Source organism: Myripristis murdjan, chromosome 3, assembly GCF_902150065.1.
Source record: "Myripristis murdjan chromosome 3, fMyrMur1.1, whole genome shotgun sequence".
Taxonomy (NCBI): domain Eukaryota; kingdom Metazoa; phylum Chordata; class Actinopteri; order Holocentriformes; family Holocentridae; genus Myripristis; species Myripristis murdjan.
The window spans coordinates 23311509-23324985 of NC_043982.1; the positions used below are offsets into that span (position 1 = coordinate 23311509).

Below are 13477 nucleotides of genomic sequence, written 5' to 3' on the forward strand. Positions count from 1 at the left end.
CCCAGGGGTGGATTTGAGCGGAATCTGTACAGGAAGCCTGATTGGTCAGTCTGGAAATTCTCTGATGATGCTTTCACTTCAGAGAATTAACAAAAATGGCAGTGGCCATGAAGAGATCTGATGTTTTCTCGAGAAATGTTACAGCATCAATAAATTAGAAGACAAACAATAATCTAGAGAAAAAGTTGCTGTTGTGCAATGTCTTATTATGTAATCAGTTAACCTGCTATGAATGATTTAATACCGACCAATGGTCTTCGCCCATAGGTTAGACAAGCATTGACTTTGGTAAATCACCTCTGATAGAGACATGACCAGATCCCACTGAATTACAATGTGAGTCACTGGGTCTGGAAACCAGGATAAGACAATGTAATTTTATGGTGCCTTAGTACTATCTTGGCTTTCACCATCCATATCAATACACAGACTAGTGGTCAGGAGTTATAAACTAAATAGTATTTCATTCATCATAATTAAAGGCAATATGTTTACACTGACACAAATTAGGTTAACACGTAAGGTTAGAAATGTTGAAAGGAGCTACAAATAGTATCAGGTCAGGCAGCAGCTCAAGAAATCCAGATCAAACATATATTTTATAATGCAATAAGTTGTAATCATTTGCTGTCAGCAGCAACAATATTAGAGCAAAAGAGAAAGCAGCAGCAGTTTTTGGTTAACAGTATGGATATAGCACATGTTACCTACCATAAGTTCCAGTGGTTAGTTTTCTATGATAATGTTAATCCAAACTGACTGAACAAGTCCAGGCATTCAACAGCCTAAAATGCATGTCCATTAGCCTGGCTACTACTAGACCCCAGTAAAAGTTTGCTCTGTCACATACAATCAGAGCTAGCTTGGTTATTTTGAGAACTTGAAATTTCAGCAACCATCATCGTAACAGTGGATCGACTGGTATTGATCGGCAACACTCCCACTGCTGTGTTATTGTAATGTTCATATTTGAGTAAATTGTTACACATTGTACCTTTTCCAGGATTCAAAACAAAAGCAAATAAAATGTGCATGTGTATGTATTGAAGCTTCGTCACTGCCCATGGGGAGCCCCCCTCCGCTGCCCCCCAGCAGTGTCCAAGCCACAGCCAACAGCTCCACCTCCATCTGGCTGCGCTGGGAGAAGCCACGTTTCAGCAACGTACGCATCATCAACTACACAGTGCGCTGCAGCCCAGCGGGCATCACCAACGCCTCGCTAGTCTCCTACCACACCAGGTCAGAACTCAGGTTAAATTTAATCACGCGTACAATGTTTTAAGTGGTAAAGCTACTGCCTGTGGATATCTCACTTCTCATTTGACAGTCAACATTTCTACAATACTCATGCAGGCTTAGTGTCTTGCATAATCCGCAGTGTGAAAAGCTCTGTAGCTTGAAGCTCACTCAGCCTCTCTGAAAGCTGTTTGTAGAACTGCCTCCTCCTGCAAAAGAAAAAAAAATGTCTCAACAAAGCTATAAAAAGAAAGTGAGAACTTTACTCTGGAACAAACTCAGAAGTGGTCAGTGTTAAGATGCCTTAGGTGGTGCCATGTAGGCCTATATCCTGTGTGCATTTTAAGATATCGCCAGACCTCAGCTTCAGTTCTCAGACATCAGATAAAACAACATTGTTCCTCACACTAAAAGGCTTCAGGTCATACATGAGTTACAGATTCAACCCTGTATTCAGACTTTGCAAGCAAACATCTTTGATTTTTAAACGGTTCACCAGGTAAAGCAGCTACCTAATATTGTCACCTCAGCAGCCCAGGTTCAATTTTGTGGTGGGCCCTTTGCTGAATGTCACCCCCTTCATCCCACATCTCCCCTGTCTTTGCAGTCTATCTGTTTACTGTGCAATAAAGCAGAAAATGAAAGAAAAATGTGGGGATATCACAACATTAAACAAATACCATAATCAGCTGTACCATAATCAAGTATCTTAATCATCTGACGATAACACACAAATTGGAATGTATTCATATGTAAAACACAAAAAATGATCAGGTTTTGGCTTTCTTTTCTTTGCCTTGTGGTTTCTCTTGCCATGGACGAAGATCGAAAATTACTTAAAGATATTTGCTTGCAAAGTCTGAATATAGGCTACAATATCAAACTTTAATGCAGGTTGAGGGAATTTCATCAAAAAAAAACTTCCAGCAGTACCTGTCACTGTTACCCTGTAGCTCTGTGCTGACCAGTCAGATGTATTACAGTGCAGGGTGGTTTAGCTTTGGGATTGGCTTGATCAGCAGTTTGTAAAAAATATATATCTTTAGCAGGAAATTAAACAGCTTGTAGGATATTATTCAAACATTCAATTAAAAAACAAACAAATATTATCCATAGTACCAACTCTCAAATTCAAATGGCCTATTGTATTATTCAGGTTTGGTGGAATGCAGGCGGTTCCAGACGAAAATTATTCATTTCAGCTGCAGCTGTGGCTATTTGAAGGCTACCGTCTGATTAAATTGCCACATCTTCATTAATGCTGCAAATGCAGCACTCTTAATGAGGATTTAAAAAAAAAAAAACAGAAAGTAATACAATTTTTCTTTCAGATTTTTTTTAGGGTCCAGCAGCACCAAACAAACAATGCATTTTTGAGTACTGTTCTGTTTTAAATGGCTGGATGTCATCTTCAGTTTGCTCACACTTGATTATTAAGATATCTGTTTCACAGCTATCAAAATAAATTATGTCAAGATGAATTACATGGCTCTTGCTTTCATTGTATTTATTTTATACTCATTATTTATTCTGGTGAGACCTTCATCTTAAACCAATTTCCCCATGGTGATCATTAAAGTTTCATCTCAGCCTCTCATCTTAGTCAAATCATAGTCAAAACAGGACCTCGGGGACATAATTTATTGGCAGATAATCGATTTTTACTCTAAACTATTTTTTTTTTTTTTTTAATCAATGCATGATATGAAGCATAGGTCACATTTCTGGACTCCAGAATTTACTGTTGAGCACCGTGAAGGTCCTGCTTTTTTGTAAACCCCTCTGGCTTTCTTCATCCCTCCTACACAGTTTCTATTTATAGGAACGTAGATACAATATAAATATTTTCTTCCTGTGTTTTAATCATTTGTGCAAACAACCTCAACCAAGAATCAATTCATTTGACAAATACAGAAAAATATTATTTTAGATATTAGTTATTATATGGCATTATTTTAGAGGCATATGGTAAAGGAAATAAACACAGACCAGAACACAGTCCACACTGGCACACATGGCACAGGAAACAATGATTCAATACAAAAAGACAGTGCAGGACAACCAACAGACTATGGACTCTCACTGTTCTCACTTTCTGTTTTTCACTACAAAAATACGAAAAAAAAAAAAAAAAAAAAAAAAAAAATACTGCAAAATGCAGTCAGCAATAGTATTCAAGTGTGAGTCTTGCACAGGCATTATGAATAGTGTAATATGGTGCAAACAATAGGTTGGGATAATGAGGCAATAATTATTAGGTGGTAATGACAGTGGCAGTAATTGTGTTACAGTCAGTCCCACAGAGTGTGCAAATTATATTAACTAAAGTACACAGAACAAAATTATGTCTTTTATCCATGCATAATATGAAACATAAAGTATAGCCTTCACTTAGCTTTGATCTTGCCCTCTTGCCTGTTCGGTTTGTTGCAGCGCTGCTCAGGAGATCCTGCTGGGGGCGCTGAAGCCCTTCACCCGCTATGAGCTGGCAGTGCAGTCCAATGGGGTAGACGTGGTGGGACCCTTCAGTGGCACCGTGGAGGAGTCCACTCTGTCTGACCGTGAGTGTCCAGTGATTGGATAGGAGGCCGTTTTCATTTTCACATTGTGAAGAGAGAATGCAAATTAGAATATTTTGTAAAAAGACATTTATGTAAAACAGGGCAATAAAACCACTAGGAAAAAATAGAAAAAACAAATAATTACAATAGAATTATTACAGACATATTTATAGAAAGATCCAGTGACGACACAATCTAATATCTATCTCTGTCTGATAGAGTACAGAAACTTCACAGTACTTTTTTGGACCTTCAGAAGCCTATCTTTTAGTCCTAAGCTAAACACATTTTGCACTGGAAAAGACCACAATTAACTGGTCAGAATACACTTAATGGGGCCATTCAAGTCTGTCTTCATTAGCATATTTATGAGATTCACCAACTGATGAAAAACTCTCCTCTGTCCCTCAAATACTACCATTGCGTTGTCCTTGAGCATGTCATTGAACATCTTATTTCTGTGGGGAAAAAAAAGTGGACAACTGGAAGCATTGTTTGCACTAAAGCATTTTTTTTTTTTCCATTTTAATAGTGTGGCATTGTGGTCAGAATTTTAGCCAGGGTGGTTTTTAGTTGGTGCCGACGAGGTGTGAGCACAGTATGCAATCACACGGTTTCTGCAGATCCTTAAAAGTTCTGAAAAGGTCTTTAAAAAATAAGCTGAATATAAGACTTCACAAAATATTAATACATCTTCAATATAGTTATTAGAGATTTTTTTTCACCATAGAGTAATATGTATGCACATTCCTTATTTACTGATAGATAGATTGATTGATTTAAGTGATCTTAAATTTAATTTGAAATAGGACCGAAAGGGTTTTAAAAAGTCTTAAATTTTGCTCTCTCAAGGCGGCAGATGACTGAATTCTTTTATGCATGTATACACATTGTTGTATGTGTGTGTGAGTAGAGAGGGTGTGGGCAGGGTGTTCACTCACCCTTTTCAGCGAGTGTGATCACGGGTGGCCAGTGGACGGCAGGATTAATAGCTGGCATCACTGGCTGATAATTGGCTGTAATAAAACACCCAGATGGAGAGGTGGCCCTCATCTCGACCAGCAGCTCTCAGTTCTCCAGCCAAGGGGTGGCAAGGACGGGCCAGTCAGGAGAGTGCCACTTTTAATGACATTATTACTACCAGTCACTCTGCTGCACCCTGTAATATGCATTGTCACCTGAGCCCCAGCCCATTCCCCCTTGCCCCGCTGGACACAACCCCCACCCCTGCACCTCCCTGCTCCATATACCCAGGTGGCAGGGCTGTGAGGCCCCAGATGGCGGGCACATGACACATCAAATCCCCCACCAAGGCAATATACGTTCTCCAGCTGGGGTGCCTCATTTTTGGGCTCTAATTACTGACCTTCCCCATCCCTTCTCCTCCAGGGCCCTCCTCGCCTCCGGAGGAGCTGCAGCTGAGCGCTCTGGACGCCTCCTCTGTGCTGGTGAGCTGGCGCCCTCCGCTGGAGCCCAACGGTATTGTCATCAGCTACAGGATCCTGTACAGTGCCAACCTCAGCCAACCTGAGCACTTGTGGAAGAACCTCTCTCAAGATGGTGGGTGCTTTTGGCGTGACACACCTCTGCAACTGCACCAAAAAATGTTCATCTTATGTTCCTATTGTTCAATTGTGCCTGTCATTAAGGGACCAGTTCTCCCAAATACAAAACAATTCTGTGTGTTGCCTGATCACAGAAAATATCTGGGTGAAAAAATCCGCTAGGGGTAAGGGGAAGAAAAGAAAGAAAATATATATGCAATTCTATCTTTGTCTTCCTTTTTTTTTTTTTTTGGTTTGTTTTTTTGAGATACTCAATGAGTATCTCAAAAAACAGTTTTTGAGACACTCTCTCTCTTTTAGGGACCATAACCAATATGGAGGTTCAGGGTTTGTCAAGTGACACCCGCTACTTCTTCAAGCTGGGAGCCTCTACTGAGGTGGGACAGGGGCCTTACTCACCAGTAAAGGATGTACACACTCCCCCTCAAAAATATGGTAAGTGTCACTTCTAGAGGCAGCAGCAATAACTGCAACATCAGTAACAGTCACAGTAATTGTTCTCATTTTAGTAGCAGCTGTAGTCATTGTAATAATAATAGTTCACTGACCTTATTGATCCCACAACAGCAAATTCAGTTATTCTCTCTGCAGTACAAGTGTGACATTATGCAACACAATTTACTTGCATGACATTGTCCGGAAGGAAGACAACAGTAACACAGCAGTAAAAAGCAAATCCTGATTTATTTCTTTTTTTGTGGACCTTACCCTCCATGTCTCTTGTCACTAATGAAAAGCACACCCATGCGTTCACACACACACACACACATTCACTCACACACACACACACACGCACACACACACACACACACACACACTTTCACATTTAAGTGGGTAATTTGTCCCTGCCAGCAGAGAGAGATAAGTCTGCGGGAGACGGTAATCCTGCTCCCTCTATTCAGGGGTCTTCTAAGGAAAATATTAAGTGTGGTTTTCAAAGGGGTAGTCTCATCAGTGACCCCACGGGAGATCTTTAAATTACTACTCTCTCTGCTTAGCAAAAGTGCTGTGAAAAGCAGTTTTTCAGCTCTTATATCACTCTCCATCTGGGGTTTGAGTATGTTATCTCATTATACACTTATACACTTGTAATCCATCAATCAGCATTTCAGCATCACTCTCTGTCATTGTACAGAGTCACATACCAAGAGCCCTAAACTCATCCCTGAAGTGTTAGTCATAACAAGTCCCTCCAACATGCTGTCGTTTTGTAGTCCCGGGTCAAAAAGCACTTGTAAGCCGTTTGCTCAACAATAAAACTAGCTGTGAAGCCCTTCAGTGTGCAGTAGAATTACTTTAAGCGTTTTTTTTTTTTTTTTTTTAATATCAAACTCCAGTGCTCCAAATGGGTTGGAGTTGTTTGCCAAACATTTGAAGGTATCTCAGTTGAAAGTCTGTTGAATGAACTTTTTTGTTGCTGACCACTGCCCTGACACCGCCTTAATTGTCCATATCTGAAAAACCTTCACCATCTGGGATGCCAAGCGGGTTACAACAAACAGGGGGAATAATCTGTCGCTAATATCTGACCCAACTGTGCAGGCAAAATACCAAAATAAGCTCACATCACACCCTGCCTGTGAAGGTGCCTCTCCCTTCCTCACAGCACTGGCTCCAAAACCCTGTTCCTTGAAAAAGACAGAGTAACAGGTTTATTTTGGTCACATGGGCTGCGATAGTGTTGCCAGTATGCAGTGTGAATGAGGCTGAGGCGGATGGTGGGTGGGTGTGAGCTCTGGCCATCTGTTTCCTCTCTTCTTCATTGCCAGATTGCCAAAGATCCTCTCATAACTGAATATTAGTGAAGATCTGCTCTCCCTGGTTGAATCTAACTTCTGCTAGAAGTTTGTCTCAAATGAAGGAATCAATGCATTCTCAAGTCTCTTTTACAGCAGACCTGGATCAAACAGTATTTGCAAATATGTCGTAGTTGGGGGGTTCACATTCCCAGAGCACAAGATGGATGCCACATAGGGAAATGCAGTTTGTGACCACTGAGTAAACTTTTTGAATGTTAGTAATTACATTTTATACCTGTAGTAACGTTGTTTACATGCTCAATGCACCTTGTACACCCAGCTGTCCCAAACAATGTGTATCTACATTTTTGCCCTTTCCCTTTGCTTTTTCCATATTTATGCAGAATTGGACATCCATGCAGTGACAGGCATTATTGTTGGTGTGTGTCTGGGGCTGTTGTGTATCCTCCTCTGCATGTGTTTCAGCTTCCGTAACAGCAAGGCCAGGTATGATAACACTAGTGCTTATGAGGTGGCATATGCCATGCCTGTTTCCATTTACCTTCTTATATACCTATCTATGTATGCATTTATCCACCTATTTAACTATATACAAATACAACAAATATGAGTTTGAAAAAATATCAAAAAAATAACATTAATTCATCACCTCCTGATTGAATATGGATTTGGATTCCAGGAACTCCTCATGTTCAAGACACTTAATTAAGACACAACTTCTCTTAAGTACATGCAAATTTATTGATACATTCAAAATATGCACAAGTGATATATAAGGGTTATAAAAATAGCTATATAGGGTCAAAGGAAAATATAGCAAGGGTGGCGGTGTCTGGGCTGGGATAAAGTGATATATTCTATTTGCGTGTGCAACCAGGTTGTCTGAACAAGGTAGAATGTAATCACAGAATTAAAGTACATGGCAGAGCAAATAATGTGATTAGTAATGAAGGTGAATGTTGCCTCACAACGACCTTCCAGGCCAGATAAAGGTTTTGTTGAAGGAGACATGTTATTTCATTCTGTCTAATTTAGTGTGTACCAGTTGGATATTGGTTTAGATATCATTTCCTTAAAAACGGCATTCTTTATGCTACTTTATTTGAAAGTAAACACAAAACACATCTATTTGTGTCAGCCTTCAACCTCACTTAGTCTGCCCTAAGTACCCCTCCAGCTTATATGCAGTTGTATGTGTGCATAGTTGCATACATGTACTGTATGTTACACATTTTTGCATATTTGTTTCTGTTTTCATCTGTATCCAGGTATGAATGTACAGGAGTTTTGTGTGCATAATCTATATTGTTGTACTTTCTTTTTAAAAAACATTTAAAATATATATTAAATATTGTATATGTAGTTTATCTCATCTTTGCACAGTTTATACATATTCTACTATTGTTGTTCATTACATTACATTACATTAATGTTGTTGTTACATATTATATGTACACCCCTTTAAGACATGCTTTGTAATATTGGGCAATGATAAATTTTGACTTGACTACTGCTTGGTACCAAACCTGACACAGTTATAGTCACAGTTATAACCTGGCCTGAATGGCTATAACACTGCAATAAGCTTCCCAATGTTTATTTGATTAATTATTTCAGGCACACAATATCACATGCAAATCACATTATAAATAATACAATACAAAACACATAAACAATAATGTTTTCTGATTAATGGCCCAGTCCAGGGTTACATTGTCGGTCCCTGCTCCAGAGAGTCTTATCAGAGATCACTCATGGTGTCATCCAGATTAGCTGTTGTGTTTTTGTTGTTGTTGTTGTTGTTTGTTTGTTGTTGTTGTTGTTGTTGTTGTTGTTGTTGTTGTTTGTTTGTTTGTTTGTTTGTTTGTTTTGCACCAAGGGATCACATTCCCCAGACAAAGCAGCTTCAACTGAGACTTGGACAATGTTTGATATTATGGCTATGTTGCAAAGATGTGAAGATAGATAGATAGATAGATAGATAGATAGAGAGCTGTATATATATGCAATTCTAAATTTATAAATATAGTGGTAGATATCACAAACCAAATAATACTGCTAGTAAAACGAAATAGTATGGTTTGATACACATTCAGTCTCCTGTAGACTGTAGTATAATTTCTGCACTATCCCTCTTATCCCATCTACAAACAGGGAGATAGCTGGGGGGCTGGACTCCACAGCGGTGCCCTCCCAGTACAGGAGAGGAGGCTGGCCAGTGCCCTCCTCTGCGCCAGAGTGCAGTGACTGCCATGAACTGGAGACGCTGATGCCCCCAGGCAGCCAAGAGCCTGGCCAGCCACTGGCAGAGGCCCCCGAGGAGCAAAGCCTAATTGCTTGTGCTGGTCCAGGGACCGCGGAGGACAGCCTCGCATCTGAGCCCAAGGTCAAAACCTGGCGGGCAGGAGGCAGGAAGGGGGCAGTTTATTTGCAGTTGGGCCTTGAATATGCTGTTAGTTTTTCAGACTTGTTGGTAGGATTCACAATCTGTATGTTAGTACCAAAAAAACAAACCTCTTCTGATAACTGGTTTCACCATGTTATTCGTCTTGCAGCCTGCTTGGAACGGTTCTGTGAGTTGTAACTGGGCCAACAGAATCACCAGATACAGAGACACCATCACAGATGACTCTCCTACGCTCATCAATGGAGGTGTCAGCATGCTAAGTGATGATAACGGCAAGGTAAACAAACTTAACTGAATACAGTTATCCATCTACCTAGTTACGAAGCACCACAGACGCAAACACAGCTACCTATGATATTTAAATGTCATTATTATTGTGAATTTCCTTCGGGATGAATAAAGTATCAATCTATCTATCTATCTTATTAAGGAAAATATGGAGTGATGGTTTTATAAACTGTTGTGATGTGCTATTTTCTGTAGGGTCTGTAGGGTTTGAATCCTCAAAGCAGCTGTTCTTGTTAACAGCAGGCTATGAGTATGTTGGCAAGGCCACTATGTTTCTTCCCCAAGTTTTTGGTTAATCTGTCCTACTGTCTTATGTCTATTTTTTCCACAATTACAGAATAGCTATATATTCAATTGTAAAAGATATTTTAAACAGTCAAGTCAATGTTAATTTAAAGTGTGTCGTCACCAGGAGGGTCTCAACATACCTTTGCGTGGAAAAAAACAAACAAACAAACAAAAAAAAACAAACAATTGAAACAGACAGGGGGAAACTACTAAAATGGTTAAAAGTAACAATAAACAGAATGGCTGGATGTGATATTGGTAATGTTTTTTTTTACAGGACTTAGAGGATCGTTTGTGCACATCTCTGTGCAGTAACCAAGTCGAGGCAGAGGTCATTGTTCACTCAGAGCTGTTGGATCCGGAGAGGGAGAAAGAGGAGGCAGATATCGATGTGGAGGAGGATTCTGACAACACCAGGAGACCCTCGTTGTCTGAGGGTAGCTTTTCCCCTGTGAGCCAGCATAGCCAGCCAGGAAAGGAGGAGCCTATAGAGAAACTGTCAGTGGCCCAAAGCCCCTCGGGCCCTTCCCCGATGAAGCTCGTGCCTAACCACAACAGGGAGCTTGAAGGCACGGAATCCCCGCTGACTGGAGGCGTAGAGCTGCACCAGGACGTGGGGTTGACCAACGGCTTCCACTCCCCCAAGACCCTGCGGCCTGAGCTGAGGCCCGAGACTCTGGAGAACAGGGACTCCAGACACTGCCCCTCTGCACCGGGGAAGGCTGTGTCCTCTGGGATGCCTCTGCCCCCTGCTCCCTTTGTCAGCTCCGGCCTAGTCCACACTACCTCAGCTGCACACACTTACCTTTGCCCTTAGCCTCTGCACGAGTGCACATACACACACACACATACACACACATACACACAAATGGTAGACTGATTTACTTTCTTACATTTACCCAGGAAGAGCCCCTAAGGATTATTTTGATGCACCTCATTATTGGATTTCTTTTCTTTTCCTTTGTTCTTTTCCTTTTTTAGGTACTTTGGATCCATTATTTCATATGTGTGTGTATATACAGTATATATGTTTTTTTTTTGTTTGTTTGTTTTTTTTTTAGAGCTAGAGTATATGGGTATGCATTCTCATGTTTTGCAACCACATTTTCCTCTGTGTTTGTTTCCTGCCCACCGGAAAAAAAAAAAAAAAAAAAAAAAAAAAAAAAAAACAGAAAAGGTTTGACTTAACCAGTCAGATGGAAGCAGATTGAAGGAGGCTTTTCCCACTGTGTTGCACATGGCTCCGTTCCCCATAGGACTGAGAAAGCCTGGAACGTTGCTTGAGTGAGTGAGCACTTGGGCAGGCTGTCATTGTGGATGGGAGGATGGGAACTGCCGGGTCAATCGGTCTCCCTGGGCTTTGTTGTATGGATGCTACTGTACTGTGGCACTGAGGAATAAGCCTTAAAGTAGTAGTATCTACACACTCTGAGAGTGCAGAACACCTGTGTCTCTCTCCAGCCTCCTGCTGTCTCAGGGTACTCTCACACACACACACACACACACACACACACACACACACACATGAACAGCTAATACACATGCATAAATATGGTTATTCCATCATATCTCACAAAAGCACACACACGCACACACACACACACACAGATTAATATGGCGTTAGAAGTCTTCTAACACTGTGGGTCTTCTAACGCCATAGATTAACATTTCCTGACTGGAGCGTGGGGGTCTCAGGTGCCTAATTATTCTAGGCGCGTTTATAACCTCTGTATATTTATATAGATGATTATATTCAACACAAGTAGAAAACACATGTCGACATGAATGAAAATGAAAGGAAAAAAAAACTCAAAATGTAAAAATATATGGAGGATGCAGATATGGTACAATGCAAGGGTTCTATTCCAAAATGCTATATATCCAAGTGTTTTTATTTTGTAATATTGTAATTTTTGTAATTTTTTCTTTCTTTCTTTCTTTCTCTCTTTCTTTCTTTCTTTCTTGGTCTCTTTTTTTAAATGGTGGATTTTTCATTTTGGAATGAAACTCTTCACATGTACATGATGGTACTGGTTTAATTGTGTTGGTGGGAGAAACAGAGGAGATGTTATAACAACCCATGTGTCGAACACTGTCCTGGTTTGGCTCCCAATTAGGGATGCACCACTGTCCATACTGTTGTCAAGATATTGGGCCATTAACAGGGTTGGGGTCCTTTTGTTTAAATCTTAAGAAATGAATACTGAAACTGCAATTTGCATACTAATGATTGAGCCCTCAGTCTGAATAACATTTCTTTAATTGACTGTAATTGTCTTTTCTATATTAAATGGTTGGCATTTTTTCAGTTTTGAAGGAAATGCAATCCCTACATTATTTAAATTGAAGTTAATAAAAGTTAAAACTGATTTTAGACTGAAATGCCGTATCAAAAAACTTCCCAAAATGAGAGTATGGTTCAAGACAGAAATCAAAGTGACTGCTATTATACAGGAGGGAGTTTTAACCTCTTGACAAATAGTTCTATAGTGCTATACTACTGCCATTGTTATCCACTGACCCCAAAACAATGGCCTAAATCTGCACTCTTCAAGTTATGGATCAGATTGCTCCTCCAACTAAGCCAGAACCTTTGGTTCACTACTGAGAATTAGATTTTGGCAGTGTGAAAGAGGAGTAGGTGCATCCCTACTCCTGATCAACAGCACTACCTCATTTCTTTACAGGACAGTTTCCAGTGCGGTTTTATTAGTGTTGGGTAACTAGCACCTTTTTAAAGATCTTCTTCACTTGTCTGACTTCACAGGCTTCAGTATTTCCAGAAACTATCGTCCGACACTGACTTTATGTTATCGCATTTTGTCAAAAAGGAGGTGACATCACTCTGGTGCTTTGCGACTTCTCAATCTCTGCTCATATTGTTTCACCCAGTTGGTTGTGTCACCCAGTCTCGTGTTCCTGTTGGATTCCCCTGACAAAACTCTTTCAAGAACACAAACAAGGGGAGGCAACAGAGATGGCTGACTTACCCATTACCTCAACTCATCTCTAATTTGTGTCGACTGGGCAGGTGGTGACATCAGTTGTAGACTAGCTATGTCCTCCATTGATTTTGTATCTCTGTGATTTTAATGGCAGCCCTGCCTTGCTGTATGCCAAGGTTGGCATCACCTCACTTTTGATTCACAAAAATGAAAATCATATCAATTTGCACATCAATAACAATAACAACAGTAATAATATCAATGAAAAGCAGAAAAGCATTAATTCAATAGGATATGGGAACCTTTTTAGGGCAAAAGACTTTGAATTTTTAAGGATATTCACTTCCAAGATTGATTGAATTGAAAGAGCACTGAGTCCAGCCCTGTTGTATACGATGTTTCATCCTTTCTCAGGTGGCTCCCTACT

General features: G+C 40.3%; 1 protein-coding gene across 1 annotated transcript in view; it reads left to right on the plus strand.

The window, feature by feature from the left end:
- The window catches only part of igdcc4 (immunoglobulin superfamily, DCC subclass, member 4), a 58780-nt gene extending 47858 nt beyond the window's left edge, over positions 1-10922 (plus strand). Inside the window, exons 14-21 of the mRNA XM_030044421.1 lie at positions 1050-1239; positions 3670-3797; positions 5187-5357; positions 5663-5797; positions 7506-7608; positions 9277-9508; positions 9678-9806; positions 10383-10922. Of these exons, the coding sequence (XP_029900281.1) occupies positions 1050-1239; positions 3670-3797; positions 5187-5357; positions 5663-5797; positions 7506-7608; positions 9277-9508; positions 9678-9806; positions 10383-10922 (1628 nt within the window). The remainder of the gene's footprint in view (positions 1-1049; positions 1240-3669; positions 3798-5186; positions 5358-5662; positions 5798-7505; positions 7609-9276; positions 9509-9677; positions 9807-10382) is intronic.
- Positions 10923-13477: the final 2555 nt, after the last annotated feature.